The 18,491-nt window shown below is 50.4% G+C and overlaps 1 protein-coding gene across 1 annotated transcript in view; it reads left to right on the forward strand.

The window, feature by feature from the left end:
• The first annotated feature begins 5,304 nt into the window (after positions 1 to 5,304).
• The window catches only part of lrp8 (low density lipoprotein receptor-related protein 8, apolipoprotein e receptor), a 306,559-nt gene continuing 293,372 nt past the window's right edge, over positions 5,305 to 18,491 (forward strand). Inside the window, exons 1-2 of the mRNA XM_056275639.1 lie at positions 5,305 to 5,371; positions 6,685 to 6,810. Of these exons, the coding sequence (XP_056131614.1) occupies positions 5,305 to 5,371; positions 6,685 to 6,810 (193 nt within the window). The remainder of the gene's footprint in view (positions 5,372 to 6,684; positions 6,811 to 18,491) is intronic.

Here is an 18,491-nt window from a genome sequence, read left to right on the forward strand (position 1 = left end):
AATTGCATCCTCAGACCAAAGCTAACACAAGCGTCCTAATGTATTATCAAACTATAGGAACACTTCTGTACTGTAGTATTGATTGTAGATTTGGTAGATTACCTGTCCTGCAGAAGCAGCACCACATTGTAATCACATTTCAATCCTTTTTCCTGCCCGGGTAGGAATGTGTTTGCTGCTGCACCGGTGTTCATCCTACAACTGCGGCATAAGGAGATTGTTCTCAATCATAATAAACACGCTGGTTAGCATTATGTCATATGCAGAGTTTGCAGGGATGTGGGGTGGGGCTCGGGGGGGGGGGACCCTAGCAGCTGAAATGTGTTATTACGTTGAGTCTATAAAAGGTCTAATAAAAAAAAATTGTGTATATAGTTTTTAAGTAATGCAATAAAATGTAATTATCGTAAGAAATAAATCTGAATCCTATTATGTTTGGTTTTGTAATAAGATAATTTCTGAGCACTCATGCCATGTGACATGGCACGTTGTGACATGCAACGTTAGGTGTGAGTTCCCTCTCTTGTGCATTCGATGATGCAGCTAGCTATCGTTGTCAGACAATGAGCAGTTACAAACGTGAAAATAGACATTTACTTCTACACTAGGTAGAACACTGCTAATTATATATATATTACAAGCCTACAGTAACAACAGGCAACACTGTTGCTGAGTATTTTCTAATTGTGTGCATGTGTGCGTGCTATAAGCTGGATATGAGTGAGCATGCATATTTCATAGTTTTCAATTTAGCATGAAATTGGTTCATGTGTACACTAAATATTTTAAAAGGGTAAACAGAAAACGAAAGCCCAACAGTAGAATATAAAGAAACTGGTATTTCACCTTTCACAGACTTGGTTGCCAGTGTGCTTCAGCTCCGTGCACTCATGTGTGAAAGATAAATACTCTACACAAGCCTTTGTGTGATAAAGTACCAAGTGCTCAGAAACGGATTGGATGCACTGTGTTGTGCAGCTTTATGGCAAGCTTGGCACTATTGTCTTCTGTTACTGTATGTACATACAGTGGGGGCATGGGGCGGCACGGCACGGTGGCCCAGTGGTTAGCGCTATTGCCTCACAGCAAGCAGGTCCTGGGTTCGAAACCCAGGCCGTCCCAGGTCCTTTCTGTGTGGCGTTTGCATGTTCTCCCCGTGTCTGCGTGGGTTTCCTCCGTGGTGCTCCAGTTTCCTCCCGCCATCAAAAAGACATGCGTGTGAGGGTTAATACTACTGCCTGTGCCCCTGAGCAAGGCAATGGAAAGAAGAGCTGGAGTTGGTCCCCGAATGCTGCAGCTGCCCACTGCTGCTATACAATAATATGGGTTAAATGCAGAGAGCACATTTCGTTGTAATACAGAAGACTGTGATACAGAAGACTGTGTACTGACGTCAGTTGAAAAATGTTTGCCCCCCAGCGCAAACGTCAAACTCCACCTATCCATTGTGTAACCTGCCTCAATGGCGCAGAAGGATAAAATAACTCCTCATTAATGGAGGAAGATCCGAGATTACAGCTTAAACATCAAAGGTGGCTCCAAGTGATCTCATAATTGTGGCTGAGAGAGGAGCATTTTGTTAATGTGCCTGTGGATTTAACTGAGTGTGCTTGTGCTGTGTGTGTCTGTGTGTGTGCGTGTGTGTGTGTTGGGGGACTTTTAGACATCCCATAATCCGTCTGTACCTGTGATCCGTCTCTGGGTATACACTCCCAATTCAATTCAAATCGCTCTTACAAAGGATCAGGACTGTAGTCAGCCTACTAAAAGTGGTGGATCTGCTTCCCTAAAAGTGGACCTTTTATTACAACCATAGGATACCCTATGCCAGGGGTGCTCAACTCCAGGCCTCGAGGGCCGCAGTGTCTGCGGGTATTTGTTGCAGCCGTGCACTATACCACCTGATTTAACTAATTCCTTGCCCTCCTTGGTCTAAGAGGTGAGCTAATTAGTTAAAGCAGGTGGTGTAGTGCACAGTTGCAACAAATACCTGCAGAAACTGCGGCCCTTGAGGCCTGCAGTTGGGCACCCCTGCCCTATGCAAACCAGTGTGCTTTCGATATGTGCTACCTATCGAGATGTACTACTTAGCGTTTCTGCACACACTGTAAATCCTGAAAGTACAGTTTACTTAAAAAAATTAGGAAGCTGAATACACTTGGGAAAAGTAAGTAGATGAACTTCATTGTGTCAAATTATGTGAATCCGTAGTGCATGGTTAGGCGAGGTTAGGGTTAGGGTTAGGTTAGGGTTAAACTGCTATTGATTCATGCCACAGTAGCTTCTTTTTTTGTTTTTTTGACAAGGCAGCATAAATCGTCAGAACATCGGCCTTTGACCTCATCACCCAAATGATAGTTATTTCAGACTTAAAAACGTCGAATGTCACAAGATATAGTTTTTGGTGGATTACTGAACAGGCCTACCGGGCCCAAGGGCTCAGGGGGCCCATAAGGCACACCCTCTGCATGAAGCCGCTGTTATTAACTTGGCATTTCTTGTCGCATAGTCAAAGGGCTGAGTCATTCACATCATTAACAGAGCCCCAAAAGTCTGCTGAAAAACTGAAGGAAACTGCAGGTTTAATGTACTGTTGGCGTTGGGCAGCACGGTGGCGCAGTGGTTGGCACGGTCGCCTCACGGCAAGAAGGTCCTGGGTTCGAGCCCCAGGGTAGTCCAGCCTTTGGGGGTCATCCTGGGTCGTCCTCTGTGTGGAGTTTCCATGTTCTCCCCGTGTCTGCGTTGGTTTCCTCCGGGTGCTCCGGTTTCCCCCCACAGTCCAAAGACATGTAGGTCAGGTGACTCAGCCGTACTAAATTGTCCCCAGGTGTGTGTGTGTGTGTGTGTGTGTGTGTGTGTGTGTGTGTGTGTGTGTGTGTGTGTGAGTGTGTGGGCCCTGTGTGATGGCCTGGCGGTCTGTCCAGGGTGTCTCCCCGCCTGCCGCCCAATAACTGCTGTGTCCCCCAACAGTGGAAAGATGTCAACATTGTGGCCATTTATAAAAACAAAGGAGACAAATCCATCTGCTCCAACAGTCGGGGTATTTCACTACTGGCCATTGCCGGAAAGTTTCTAGCCAAGATCATGCTCCACAGACTAACACTCGCAATAGCCGAACAGGTCATAGCAGAGTCACAATGCGGCTTCCGAAAGGATAGAGGGACCGTTGACATGATCTTTGTCACACGCCAGCTCCAGGAGAAATGCAGAGAACAGCACAAGGATCTATACATAGCATTCATAGACCTCTCAAAGGCATTTGATATAGTTGACTGGGCCCTACTGTGGCAAGTCCTGAAGAAATTTGGATGTCCACCCGAGTTTCTCACCGTTCTTGGACATTTTCACTCAGGAATGGTGGCCCGAGTGGTAGTGGAGAACCACAGTTCTGAGCCCTTTGGTGTGCAGACTGGAGTCAGACAAGGCTGTGTGCTAGCCCCAGTCCTGTTCAATATCTTCTTAGTCTCTGTTACAACACTGTTACGAAGGAGGTTGGAGAAGCAGGCTGGAGTTACCATTTACTTCAGGCTCGATGGAAACCTATTCAACATCAGGAGGTTTCAGGCAACCACCAAGTTGACCTCTGAGAACATTATTGAGCTACAGTATGCCGACGATTGTGCCCTGGTAGCTCACACACCAGAACCCCTACAAAACACACTGTCGGCAGTTGTAACTGCATACAGGAGAATGGGACTGATTATCATCAGATTACCTCTGTCAAAAGACAGAGGTAATCTGTCAGTTGACTGCTGGCCTCCCAAACCACCCAACAACCTTCACAGCAGAAGGGCAACAACTGGCCACTGTTCCTGCCTTCAAATATCTGGGAAGTATGCTATCCGACACCTGCACAATGGACGATGAGATTCAGCACCGCCTCAAACAAGCCTCAACATCTTTTGGCCGTCTAAGGAGAAGGGTTTTCCAAAACAGCAACCTCAATCTCCACACCAAAGTGCTTGTTTACAGAGCAGTGTGCATCTCCACACTACTCTATGGATGTGAGGCATGGACCATCTACAGCCACCATCTCAGAAGCCTGGAGGCCTTCCATGTGAAATGTCTCCAGAGGATCCTCGGCATTACTTGGGAGGACAGAGTGCCACACACAGAGGTGTTGGAGCAGGCAGGCAGCTGCAGCGTGGAGTCTACCCTAAACCACCATCAACTCAGGTGGCTTGGGCATGTTATTTGCATGCCCAGCGAACGACTCCCACGTAAAGTCCTCTATGGCCAACTACGCCTTGGTCAATGCACTGCTGGTGGGCAGAAGAAGTGGTTCAAAGACCAAACGAATACCACACTGAAAAGATGTCAGATCAACCCCTCTTCTTTGGAGGAACTTGCTTTCTGCCGCACAACCTGGTGCTCTCACATCTCAGAGGGAGTGAAGTACATGGAAAACCAGCACACACAACGCCGTGTAGCAAAGCGTGCGAAGAGGCATGCTCGCAAAGTTACCCCTGCCCCCTCCAGCACCACTTTTACATGCCCGGTCTGCAACCGCAACTGTGCATCCAGGATCGGACTATTCAGCCACCAAAGGACCCACAAATAGGAGAAGATGGTCATCATCGGGCACGATGGACAACCAGCAAGCAAGTGTGTGTGTGTGTGGGCCCTGTGTGAAGGCCTGGTGGTCTGTCCAGGGTGTCTCCCCGCCTGCCGCCCAATAACTGCTGGGATAGGCTCCAGCATCCCACGAACCCTGAGCGGATAAGCAGTTTGAATAATGAATGAATGATGGCGTTAATTGCGTGTATGCGCGCGCTGTAAATCCCGTTGAGGTACAGGTGAAAATTTAGTTGTTGTGCTGTTGTCTGCAAGTCAGCATACCTGCCCTATGTCGGGGGGGGGGGCTTCCACACGTCCTTGCCCAGGGACACATTGTCTCATAATCCGCCTATGGGTATAGAGACTATACGCTTAACTGCTGCATGTTTCGTCGAATACACTTTATAGTTGGACTTTTCGGACACACACCCTTCCCCCTCCCCTCCCCTCCCTTCCCTCCCCTCCCCACGGCTACATGCGTGTGGATATTTTGCATCCCCCCACACACACACACACTTACTTGCAGTTTCACTATTACCGCAGGCACTATCCCGCCCATAAGCGTCACTGATTCAAATTGCTGCCGAGGCAGAGCGAGAGCGGAGCCAGCGCGCGATCTCACGCTCAGACACACGGATAGATAGAGAGAGAGACGGAGAGAGAGAGAGACTGTATACCGCTCTCTGCCGCCGTTTTCCTTATTTTGTGTTTGCATGAGCACAACCACACACAGCCCAGGATCTAAAGATGTGGACGGACGTGGGGAAGCTGGTGCTGTTACATGTGCTGCTCCTGGAGCTCCATTCAGCCAGAGGTAAGAGGACACCCGGGCAGCGAGGTGGGGGATTTGCATTGTACCGGCCGGCCACTTCTATTTTATTTTATTTTTAAATGTATGGGTTATTAAGGGGAAGGGGGGGGGGCGACGCCGTTTAAATGCCGGTGAATACTTGCCCGCTTTTATCCGCCCCCCCCCCCCCCCCCACGGCGTGCTCGCAGCTCACACACGGGTCTCTACTTTGTCCGCGGAGTGAACGCTGCTCTGCTGAGACGATCAGCGGAGACGGACGGACCGCCGCGACACGGACGCGTGCGGCCATGTGCGTTAGGACGGCAGCCTCGCTCCGGCGTCATTCATCATACCGAAGTGCAGGTGACGTCCAGCTTGGCGCCGGATGCGTTTTTTTCGAGCTGTCGGTTTTTTTTTGGGGTAACTGAAGGACGGCGTTGCGGGTTGTGAGGGTTGGTTTTAAGTCGGCCAGCATCTCCCCAGCGGCTGCGGGCGACCGCGGTGCAGCCCAAATACTTCAGGTATCCGCACCGACCGGCGGACCGACAACACGTCTCAGAACTGACGACAGTGAATTGGCAGGGTGAACATTTTATTTTAGGAACCCCCCCCCCGCCGCCCCCATTTGACCTTACAGCCCCTTGCTATTCCTTCCTGACGGAGGATGATCACCCCCACTGCCTCTACACCTCTGTTGCATTACCTTGTTCCCTTGTTTGGGTTCTGCCAGAACAAAAGCCCTGCTGCAAGCCATGGTTTATGCTGTAATCTGGAAGAAAACAGCATGCATTCAAGTTCTTGCAGTGTAAAATCTGTTATTTATGTATTTATTTATTTTTCGTGTAGATGACAAACCGAAACCAAACTGCACACACGTAAGGTCTCGCAGGTATATAGTAGGACTGGGCAGTAACTCGGTGTTATTGTTTGTTGACTTCCAGTTCCGTTGTGGAACGTGGATGTTGTGACAGGCAGTGATGATGTCTAAATTCACGATAACTACATATTTCCCACAATACGAGGTCCGACATATTTGACTGAGTAGTATATGAAAACTACATTTGTGTTTGATATTATACTTCATATTACCACACAGATCAATGTGATGAAGCTCAGCAGGATTCTTAAACGTGCTATTTTTGCATGTGAGCAGATATACTGATATATATATATATATATATATATATATATATATATATATATATATATATATATATATATATATATATATATATATTTCCTGTAAAGGTCCCCAGTGATTATCATGATAGTAATGTTTTCCATATTGCTCAGCACTACTTGCAGGCTGACGACCAGTGTGCTCTATCTGAAAACAGGCACTCACACGGAATCGGATTGTGAAGCCGGACAGTTTCAGTGCAAGAACGGCAGGTGCATCCCGACCCTGTGGAGATGCGACGACGACGACGACTGCTCCGACAGCAGCGACGAGGAGAACTGCCGTAAGTAGCTCAGCCCGAGCCCGAGCCCGTCCCCTTCCCTTCCGTGGGCGCCACGACGCTCCCGGCGGAGTCGTAGCACCCTTACTGCCGCGGTCTGCTGAGACCAGAGGAGCTTATCCGGGATCACCGGTCAGGTCGGCGGAAGAATTTCGCTCATTACTCTAATTCAGCTCCTTAAGAGGAGACCAAGCACTTGTCACAAAGCAGTGCAATGCAGGGGTCACGGTGCCAGCATGGCGTTCCCTCTCTGGCCTCCTCCCCCCCTGGCTGCCTGTTGAGGGAGTCACTTCTTCTCAAAATGCCCTGTTTGCATTGTGCACACGCGTTTCATGACATGTCCAGTAGACTGCGGCCGTAGAGAGTTTGTCAATATTTGAAGCCGGTTGACGGCGTTGTGAAAACGCCGGGCGTTTGGTAAGTGGTTCTGCGTAGGGTTGTTGACTTTTAGATAACGCTTCCGGCTGTACAGACCAATGTAGATCAGCCGGTAAATAGTGCGGCTGCGTTTGGGAAATGAGCGGGAAAACCCAGCTACCGCGCCGCTCGGCTGGAATGCCTCCGAATCAACCCATTACCGGAATTGCGCGGGAATCTGAATAACCCCCATGAATAATCACTTATGAATTTGTCACGGTACTAATTGCTTGCAGGGTTACATTAGCGGGCGATTGATTAAGTCCTTGTCACAGACGCTGACGCACGAAAACCCACGACACTCCCATCATGCACTCCGGTGTCATAGGCGGTCCCCGGAATGTGTGGGGGAGCGCTGGATATATATGCCGCGACATTTACAAGCGTGTCTCATTGACCGGGGAGATAAATTGGTATTATCGGACATTTAGCTGTGATGCCCAATGGAATCCTGATTAGTTTTAAATGAGCTCTTCTTCTTCTTCTTCCCTGTGGCCCTTCGCCCTGATTGCTTTGATTCGCCTTGTTGTGTAGACTGCGGATTGGTTCAGCAGAAATAAAAACCTACACCTCAGCCATCAAGATGCTTTTACTTTTATGGAGACCGCTTTGCGCGGCCCAGGGTCCCTTTTGGGTCAGGGTTTCTGTCTCTCTTACGACATACCCCGCCACCCGTGCATGTGGTTACACTTTCCTCCCGCGTTGCACTCGAGCACATCTCTCTCCCGAGTCCTGCCCTCTGTGCACTCTGTGGTCTCTGCCCCTCTTTTGCTCCCTCCGTCCCTTCTCCCCTCCCTCTTGGCAACCCCTGCCACCTGCCTTTCTCCTCCCTGCTCTGCTTACTTTATCCCTCCGTCTCCGTTGTGATCTGGGTGGTTCTTTTCAAGAGGCTGCCACTCCGGGCCCATGTATGCACTGGCATTGTAGCATACGAAGGACCCCCCCACACCTCCTACCAAAGCCCCTGTGTGCACCCTGGAAGGGCGAATGCCAAAGAAGCTGTGCCCACTTGTCTTACGCCAACAAAGGGCATCAGCTGACAGGTTGGTTGGAAATAAATCCAGCAGCGTGTCTCTGGTTGCTGGAGTGACGCTCACTGGTTGGCGGCGGGCCAACCCTTTCAAACAGATGCCAGTGCTGCCTCTCTGCCCCCTCCCCAAAGCCCCAAATCACCGGCAGAGCTCAACAGGGGGGAGTTGGAGCTGGAGGAGGAGGAGTTGGGAGGAGTCGAGATGGGACAAACATACAGGGGGAAAGTAATACGATGGTGTGGAGGAGCGATGATGAGAAGCCGGATGATGCAGAAGGGTGGGGTGGGTGGTGGAATTGGAGTCGTCGTGACAGAGATGTTGGCACAGTGAGAGGATTTGGGGGGGGGGGGAAGGGGGCTGGTGTGTAAGGCGACGATGACCTGAGAGCGGAGGAGAAGAAACGGGAGGGTACAAACAAGCATGTGACAATTTTTCGAAATCGGTGCCATGCAAAGCAAATCGAAGCGGTGAAACTGCAAACAGGCGCGGCACAAGGCGGCGAGAGATGAGCCAGAGCTGCACCTCAGTTATAGGAGCATAAACGACTCTTTGGGTGATGTCTGTTTTGCTCTATTTGGTTATGCTTTGGCCGCGCCTCCCCTCAACTCTCCTTCAAAACCGGCCTGACTTCTCCTCAGATGCGTGCACCTGTCTGTCCTCTTATATGACGATGTGCTCCTGGTGTGCTCGTGCGTGCCGCATCCTGTCCCCCGTGGTGGGTAGTTCCCATCATTGCGTGTGCGTACACAAGCAGGGATTACCCTCATAGCGTCCTTCCTCCAGCGGTTGGGCTTGACTAAGTCACTGCAACCCGGGGGTTTCCTTTGTGCCTTGTCTTTTCCTCCTTTCCTCCTCCTCCTCTGCTCCTCTCCTCCTCTATCGTCATTCATTCACAACGTGTCTCGTGCTGGATTCCACTCCCGTTGCCCTGGGAGACGGTAGATCGGTGTGTGTGTGTGTGTTGGGGGTGTCGGGAGGGGGTGGGGGATGGGGGTGAGTTATCGGCAGGCTTGTGTGTTTTGTGTTTTCTATGTTGTACAGCACAGACTCACTGCTGCAACACGGTGACACGTGTGCACACGCGTGTCTCCACCTCTGTGCATCTCTATGACCTATTTTTCGGTCGTGGAAATAAATAGATAAAAAAAGGGGGCCCTATCATTTTTTACAGCGGATTTAAGTGGATTTAAATGTCCCGTAATCCAAAACGCCGCTGTAAAAATCAACTCGCAACTGAGCCTCGTATGTCTTGTTAGTGCTGAATTGTCTTGCGCCTCCTCTCTGTGCCGGCTCTCCCCTCCAAGTGGCCTTGTTATAGCTGCACAGGAGTGCTGGGCCACAGGGCCTGCACATAATATCGTGATATATTTCAGCTGTATTGCGATGCACCGTGTGTCTCCAAGTCTCGAAATCTCCTCTAAAGCACTTCATAGATGCACAGTCACACCAGTATGAGGACTCTAGTAGTCCTTGTCACAGTCCAGCAAACAAAAGAACGTCCCCCGGTACGCCCCCTAAAGGTCTTCTCCAAACGTCCAGTAAATGTCGTCGTGTAGGGTTTCCTTTATGTCACGGGGACGTTATTCCGGGGACATCGCAGGAATAACGTCCCCGTGACATGTCTAGTAGATTTTCCCCGATGTCTGGTAGACTTTCCCCTAATGCCCATGTAATGTCCTCAACGTCCTGGGGACGTTATCGTGGGACGTCCCAGGGACGTTAGGGGTAAGTCCTCCAGACGTCTCCAGCACGTCACGGGGACGTCTGGAGGACTTACCCCTAACGTCCCTGTGATGTTCTCGGGACGCGTCGCGCAATAACGTCCCTTGGACGTCATGGGGAAGTCTAGAGGACTTTCCCCATGATAAGGTCCCCGGAACATAATGAAAACCCTACACAATGATGACCTTTAGGGGGCGTGCTGGGGACGTGTTTTGTTTGCTGGGATATGCCTGCATTAAAACGTTGTTGTTTATGTTCAGTAGTGGCTTCTGTTGGAACAACTTTAAACTTGCATGCAAACAGGGGGAAGTCATTGGAGTCCAGGTAGCGTAGCGGTCTATTCCGTTGCCTACCAACACCGTGATCACCGGTTCGAATCCCCAGTGTTACCTCTGGCTTGGTCGGGCATCCCTACAGACACAGTTGGCCTAGTCAGCGGGTGGGAAGCCGGATGTGGGGATGTGTCCTGGCTCGGCAGAGGGGGTGGAGCAGCGACCGGGACGCCTCCGAAGAGTGGGGTAATTGGCCGGACACAACTGGGGAGAAAAAGGGAGGGGGGTGGGGAGGTGGCATATTGTAGCCTAGCTGTATACGTAGACCTCAAGCTCAACAAAGACTCTCAACAACAAGCACGAAACCGTCCAGACCCATGGCGCTATTCGTTGTCCTCCGGGGCGTGCATACGTCAGTTGCAGGCGCATCCTACTATACGTCCCTCTGGGTCGTCCACGAGCGAGCGAGTGACCACAGTGTGGCGTGCGTAGCTCATGGCGGCAGTTGGGCGCACACCGCGGGGGGTGGGGGGGGGGGGGGGGGGGATGGAGCTCAGAGCTACAAATCCAGTGCTGCTACCTGTCGGATCCGGTTCGTCCGCCTCCATCTTCTGTTACCGCGTCCAGACTCAACTCGCTCGGGCGCTTCGGCTCTTTCGCTCTCTCCACGTGCCTCACTCCTTCTCTCCACGTGCCTCACTCCTTCTCTCCACGCACCTCACTCCTTCTTTCCTCACTCTTTCTCTCCGCGTGCCTCACTCCTTCTCTCCACGTGCCTCACTCCTTCTCTCCGCACGCCTCACTCCTTCTCTCCGCACGCCTCACTCCTTATCTCCGCACGCCTCACTCCTTCTCTCCGTGCGCCTCACTCCTTCTCTACACGCGCCTCACTCCTTCTCTGCATGCCTCACTCCTCTCCACGCGCCTCACTCCTTCTCTCCGCGCGCTTCACATGTGTACGTCACACACTCGCCCAGGAGAGTGGTCTGGATGCATGGGCGAGTGTGTGCGACCTACATAGTATGTGTGTATGTGAGGTTTTTTTTCGCATTGTGTGTGTGTGTGTGCGAGGGAGAGAGCCATAGGAGATGGCGAGAGAAGCAAAACGCCATAGCGAGTCTCGTGCCAGCGGCTTAAGAAAATAATTTTTAAAAAAATCAGGCGACAGTTCGTACCGTGTTGAACAAGCCGCAAGACATCGACTGTACTCGATGTGTCGCCTGCCCCTACTGCCCAGTAAAGAGACGGGGGGGGGGACGACTAAGGGATGTGAAAGGGAAAAAACTAAAAAAAACTAATATTTTCCCTGAACTGGGTTTAGCTCGGGAAATTGCATAATAATTAAACTCCTCCTAGCTTTAAGGGAGATGCTTGAGATTATGTAAATGCCCTATAAATTATGGAATACTTAAACATATTCATTATCTAAACTTAGGGGCCTTAATCGTCTTGAATTGGATTCAGACATAGCTCTGGAAGTCCTGAATTTCCTTCCACAAGTTTGAAAATCGCTGTCCCAGTGTCGCTGTGCAGCGGGATTCTCTGATAGCATGGATGAATTGCATTGATATAGGTGTGTTTTTAATTTTAATTTTCATAATTTTAAATGTGAAATTGGTCTTGTACTTTACACTAACTGGCCTTGTTAAGGGTTTCAGGGGTTAGGGTTTGATTTGCTGAAACTTACTGAAACTGCGCCTGTTTCTCAATACGGTGCTGTTGAAAATGTGGAAGGCTTCTTTTAGGGATCAGCGTTGTGTGTGTGTCTGTATGAGTTCAGCTGCATTTATAGGAGTGTGTGTGTGTGTGTGTGTGTGTGTGTGTGTGTGTGTGTGTGTGTGTGTGTGTGTGTGTGTGTGTGTGTGTGTCTGCAGGACAATGAGTTTAAGGAGATTTAGGAAGAAGAGTGTCATCGCCATAGCCTGAGAGCAGCCTCTCACAGTGGAGACATCATGACACATTTCACGCCCCTGCTCCTTTTGTGTGTCTAAGATCAGGAACTTAGGATCTTCCTTACACATTTATAGCACACACACACACACACACACACACACAAAGGAGTGTATAATACAACACTGCGGGGAGGCATCTCACACACTGGGCCGATAGAGCCACAAAAGCACTTTAATATCACCTGCTGACGTGCGCGCACACACACACACACACACAACCTGCTTTCAGTAGTACATCCGGGGATGGGACTCCTAATTGGAGTGTGGAATCAAGTGGCCCAGTGGATGGCTCTCTCTCTCTCTCTCTCTCTCTCTCTCTCTCTCTCTCTCTCTCTCTCTCTCTCTCTCTCTCTCTCTCTCTCTCTCTCTCTCTCTCTCTCTCTCTCTCTCTCTCACACACACACACATATGCATGCGCACAACCTTGTATGACCAGGATGTTTACACTACAGAGTTCAAAAAGGACTCATGTTAGCTTTAACCTTCAGTGTGTGTGTGTGTGTGTGTGTGTGTGTGTGTATAAGAGAAAGCCAGGTGTTGCCTGACGTGACAGGCAAACACATGGGCAGAGAAAACGAAAGAAAACCAGTGATGGACATACACGCGGCTTCTGCCGGGCTGCATGGTAGCTTGCCTGCGTCAATGACTGAACCACTGGTAACCCAGGGGCATAGATGTGTATACACACACACACACACACACACACACACGGGGGGGGGGCACACAAGGTTAGGCCATTGTGTCACCAACACCCACATCCAAACGACGATATTCCACTGCACTAGCGACAGGTGGAGCACCTTAAACAAGTGTAAAATGCCAGACGACAGGGTCTCTATGCTGCGAGGTTGTCGGCCGGGCAGAAGTCACAATCTGAACGCAGCACCTCTCTAAGAACCTGAACGTAGCAATGCTGTAAGAACCTGAATTCAGCACCTCTCTAAAAACCTGAACACAGCATCTTTCTAAGAACCTGAACGGATCACCTCTCTAAGAACCTGAACGCAACACCTCTCTAAGAGCCTGAACGCAGCATCGCTCTGAGAACCTGAACACAGCATCGTTCTAAGAACCTGAACGCAGCACCGCTCTGAGAACCTGAACGCAGCACCTCTCTAAGAACCTGAACGCAGCACCTCTCTAAGGGCCTGAACGCAGCATCGCTCTGAGAACCTTAATGCAGCGCCTCTCTAAGAACCTGAACGCAGCACCTCTCTAAGAGCCTAGACGCAGCAACGCTCTAAGAGCCTGAACGCAGCATTGCTCTGAGAACCTGAACGGCAGCACCTCTCTAAGAACCTGGACGCAGCATCTCTCTAAGAACCTGAACGCAGCACCTCTCTAAGAGCATGAACGCAGCATCGCTCTGAGAACCTGAATGGAGCACCTCTCTAAGAACCTGAATGCAGCACCTCTCTAAGAACCTGAACGCAGCAATGCTCTAAGAACCTGAATGCAGCACCTCTCTAAGAACCTGAATGCAGCACCTATCTAAGAACCTGAACGCAGCAATGCTCTAAGAACCTGAATGCAGCACCTCTCTAAGAAACTGAATGCAGCACCTCTGTAAGAGCCTGAATGCAGCACCTCTCTAAGAACCTGAACGCAGCACTTCTCTAAGAGCCTGAATGCAGCACCTCTCCAAGAGCCTGAACGCAGCACCTCTCTAAGAGCCTGAACGCAGCACCTCTCTAAGAACCTGAACGCAGCACCTCTCTAAGAACCTGAACGCAGCACCTCTCTAAGAGCTTGTGTCATGCTGCACAAGCCAGCAGTGGTTAGCCCCGGTGTGCTGAATAGGTGTTGTGGTTTGGGTGTGAGGTGTTAGGTGTAGTGGTGCAAAGCAGTGGCGGGGTAATTTTAGCTGAGGTCAGTGTTAGCTTTAGGCATTCTCTCTCTCTCTCTCTCTCTCTCTCTCTCTCTCTCTCTCTCTCTCTCTCTCTCTCTCTCTCATCCTCTCTCTCTCTCTCTCTCTCTCCACTCTCTTCTTTTCAATTTACATTTTCTTTCCCCCTTTCCTTTTTACCCCCTCTTTTTCTTCCAACCCCCCACCCCCCCACTTCTATCTCTTTTTTTCCCCTCTGCGTCTCTTTCTCCCGTGTCTTAGCAATAGTGTCCTTGTGTTGACCTGGGGAGGGGGTGGGGGGGGTGAAATACAGGGATATTATGAGAAGACTGCAGACTCTGAGAGAGACGATGAGGTAGAGAAAGAGAGACGTGAGAGAGTGAGAGAGAGAGAGACAGGGAGATTGTACTGTCCATCTGCATACTTCTAATCCCATTAGCTTGCGTCTCGACGAACGAGAATTTGCACGGTGAGAAAGCGGGTACGGGAGCATACATACACACATATATATGCGCGTGCGTGTGTGTCAGAGATGGGGGTGGGGGTGGGGGGTTTACTCTGTTATTGTGCCTGAGGACCTGCAGGATCATTTCTCTCCCTGTGTTTATGTTCCTACATTTCCCCAAATATGAGGAAAAAAGGGAAAACGGACGTTTTGCAGCTCTACTATCTCTCTTTTTCCCCTTCCTCTTCCTCTCTCTCTCCATCGGTTGCCCCCCCCCCCCCCAGGGGCTGTAGCTCCTTCCAGAATGAGGACACATTTATCAAAAGAACAGGGCTTACTCTAAATTTGTTTTTGCTCCTCACTAAGTTCTCTCTCTAGCGTTTCACAATTTCCTTCTTTCTCTCTCTTTCTATGTTGTCAGACTGCACGCTGGCCTGTGGTTGTGGTGTATGAGTGTGTGTGTGTGTGCATGTGTACCATGTTTTTCTACCCTAATGGGGACATTTGGTCCCCATTAGAGTAGAAAAACCAGAAACCACCTACCTTGTGGGGCCATTTTATGGGGCCCCACAAATAAAAGGGTCTATTTTAGTGTTAAGGTTAGAATTAGGGTTAGGTTAGTGTAAGGGTTAGGGTTTTGACTTGGTTTTAGTGTTAAGGTTAGGATTAGGGTTAGGTTAGTGTAAGGGTTAGGGTTATGACTTGGTTTTAAGGTTAAGGTTAGGATTAGGGTTAGGTTAGAGTTAGGGTTAGGACTTGGTTTTAGTGTTAAAGTTAGGATTAGGGTTAGGTTAGTGTAAGGGTTAGGGTTTTGACTTGGTTTTAGTGTTAAGGTTAGGATTAGGGTTCGGTTAGTGTAAGGGTTAGGACTTGGTTTTAGTGTTAAGGTTAGAATTAGGGTTAGGTTAGTGTAAGGGTTAGGGTTAGGACTTGGTTTTAGGGTTAGGATTAGGTTAGTGTAAGGGTTAGGGTTAGGACTTGGTTTTAGGGTTAAGGTTAGGATTAGGGTTAGGTTAGTGTAAGGGTTAGGATTAGGACTTGGTTTTAGGGTTAAGGTTAGGATTAGGGTTAGGTTAGTGTAAGGGTTAGGGTTAGGACCTGGTTTTAGGGTTAAGGTTAGGATTAGGGTTAGGTTAAGGTTAGGGTAAGGGTAAGGGTTAGGCATTTAGTTTGTGTGGTTAAGGTTAGGGTTAAGGGCCAGGACATGAATGTAGTCAATGAGGGGGCCCCACAAGTATAGCTTTGTGAGTATGTGTGTGTGTGTGTGTAAGTGGTTAATGGGGACAATTACCACGAGTGTGGTAATTCCAGTCATTACACTGGGCACTGCCACCTGAAGCGCATGAAGAGGGGATGGATGGGGAGGGCGGGAGGAGCATTTGGGAGACGACAGCAAAGTGGGAGGCGGGCCAATAAAAGGAGAATCACAAGGTGTAAAGACGGAAAGCGTCTCGGGTCTCACTCAAAACAACAAGGGAGACCAGATAACCAGAAGGGGCCTTCAATGGGCGGCAGCTTTCATAGACCCGCTCGCAGACGCAAACGCGGGGCAGAGAGAATAGCACCGCCGAAAGAGAAAACGGGAGCGCGAGATTGTAAGGGCATCTGACAGTGTGTGTGGAGGTGGGGGGGGGGGGGCAGAAAGAGAGGTGGCTGCTCACTCGGTGTGTCACGGGGCCTGCAGCAAAGTGTGTCGGTGTCATAGACAGTCAAGGTGTTCTGCAAAAAACGTCCTGCTTGCGGCAGCTCCTTTCACCCATAGAATCATTTTTGATGAGTAATGCGTCCGACCCAGAAAAATAACCCCACCTGGTGAACTTGGCACATTATTAATGGCTGCTCGCTGCACTTCTCCATGGTGACAGGGGGGAAGGGCAGCGCTATTTGAGATGGACAGAAAAGTTATAGAATGAGGGAAGAAATGTGTGTGTGTCTGTGTGTGTGTGTAGTGTTTTAAGTGATGTTGCTTGCTGAAGTCAAGATGAACTACGACGTGGGCGTCCAGGTGTGGCGTGGCGGTCTATTCCGTTGCCCACCAACACGGGGCTCGGCGGTTCGAATCCCCGTGTTACCTCCGGCTTGGTCAAGCATCCCTACAGAAACGATTGGCCGGGTGGGAAGCCGGGTGTGGGTATGTGTCCTGGTCACTGCACTTAGCGCCACCTCTGGTCGGTCGGCGGGGAGGGGGAACTGGGGGGGGGGGATAGCGTGATCCTCCCACGCGCTACGTCCCCCTGGTGAAACTCCTCACTGTCAGGTGAAAAGAAGCGGCTGGCGACTCCGCATGTATCGGAGATGGCGTGTGGTAGTCTGCAGCCCTCCCCGGATCAGCGGTGGGGGGGGGGGGGTCCTAAAGAAGATCAACTAAAATGGTGTAGCACCAATACTGTGGCGTCCCTCTCTCTGTTTACTTTCCAGCGTTTGTGACTTTGTTGTTTGGGGAGGGGAGGAGGGGAGGATTGTTACCTTTTTGTTGGCTTCTTTTTCCTCCTTTTATCTTTCTCTCTCGCCCTCTCCCCCCCTCCCTCGGGATCTCTCCCTCTCCATCCAGTGATGAAAGGAAGTGCATGGGAGTGTCGGCGCTGCCGCTTCTGCAGATTACCTGTGTGTTGTTTGCCGCCATGTCATGGCGGCTTGCTGCTGCTGCTCTGCTCAGCTGCAAAGTCACTTACGCTCAAAGTCAAACTCTGATAACTTCACAATCCTTATTCCCCCCTGCATTTGTGTGTGTGTGTGTGTGTGTGTGTGTGTGTGTGCATGCACGCTGTCTCCTTGCTTTCATGTACTTGCAAGCGTGCATGTGTGTGTAATGTGCATGTGTGCGTCTTAAGTTTGTGTGTGCGTGCGCGAACACGTGTCGCTTTGTGCTGGTGTGCACTAAACTGTGTTGTATTTTGATCCCCCCTCTGGGTCTGACAGGGTATCATGGCATTAATCCCCCCCACCCAGATTAACTGAATATCGTCACGTGCCTCCATTTTATTATTTACATTCGCCGTAATCCTGTTTTTACCCCACGCCGTGCCGGGTGACGGCGCGGTGCGGCGAGGGGGACGGTGTGCAGAACGACCGAGAGCGCCAATGAATAAAACATGGCCGCTAATACCTGTCTGCCGGGCCGGGGCGGAGATGGGGGGGGGGGGCCTTCAGTGCTGCATATCAGAAATTTTGCAGGGGGAAAGTTTCCGGTGAAAGTTACAGAAAGTGCCGTGAGAGACTTGAAGGGGGGGGGGGATGTTCCCTCTCTTTACGGCGAGGCCTCGAGTTTTTGTTTTTTTTCTCTCGCTCTCCCATTGTTCTCTCGCGCGCTCCCGCTTTCTCCCATTCCCTCGTTCTCTCGCACCCTCTCTCAGTTTTGGCTCACCCCTTCCACCTGTATTCTCATGGCCCTTGTATTATTATTTATATTTCCTTTTCTGTAGGACTCATTTGTTCTGTTTATCCTTGCCCTCTGCCCTCCCCCATCTCTCTTTCTCTCTTTCTTTGCAGCTCTATCTCTCGCGCACTCACTCACTCTCTTCCTCTCTCGCTCACTCGCTCACACTCTCTCACTCTCTCTCTCGCTCACTCCCTCTTGCTCTCTCTCGCACACTCTCTCTCTCTCTCACTCACTCTCTCTCTCGCTCACTCTCGCTCGCTGTCTCTCTTGCTCACTCTCTCTCGCTCACTCCCTCTTGCTCTCTCCTTCTTTCACTCTCTCTCTCGCTCACTCTCTCCCTCTCTCACGCACTCTCTCTCTCACTCACTCACTCTCTCGCTGTCTCTCTTGCTCACTCCCCCTCTCTCTCGCGCACTCTGTCTCTCTTGCTCTCTCTCCCTCTCTCTTTCTCTCTCTCTCTCTCTCTCTCTCTCTCTCTCTGAGTCAGTGTCCTTCTTTTTCTTGGCACAGAGGGATGCGACTACCTGTTCAGTCCCTTCCCCCATGCCAAGCCGTCTCTCTCTCTTTTCCTCTCTTTCTTTGCAGCTCTCTCTTGCACTCGCTCTCTCTCTCTCTGAGTC

The sequence above is a fragment of the Lampris incognitus genome, chromosome 3 (genome assembly GCF_029633865.1).
Source record: "Lampris incognitus isolate fLamInc1 chromosome 3, fLamInc1.hap2, whole genome shotgun sequence".
NCBI lineage: Eukaryota > Metazoa > Chordata > Actinopteri > Lampriformes > Lampridae > Lampris > Lampris incognitus.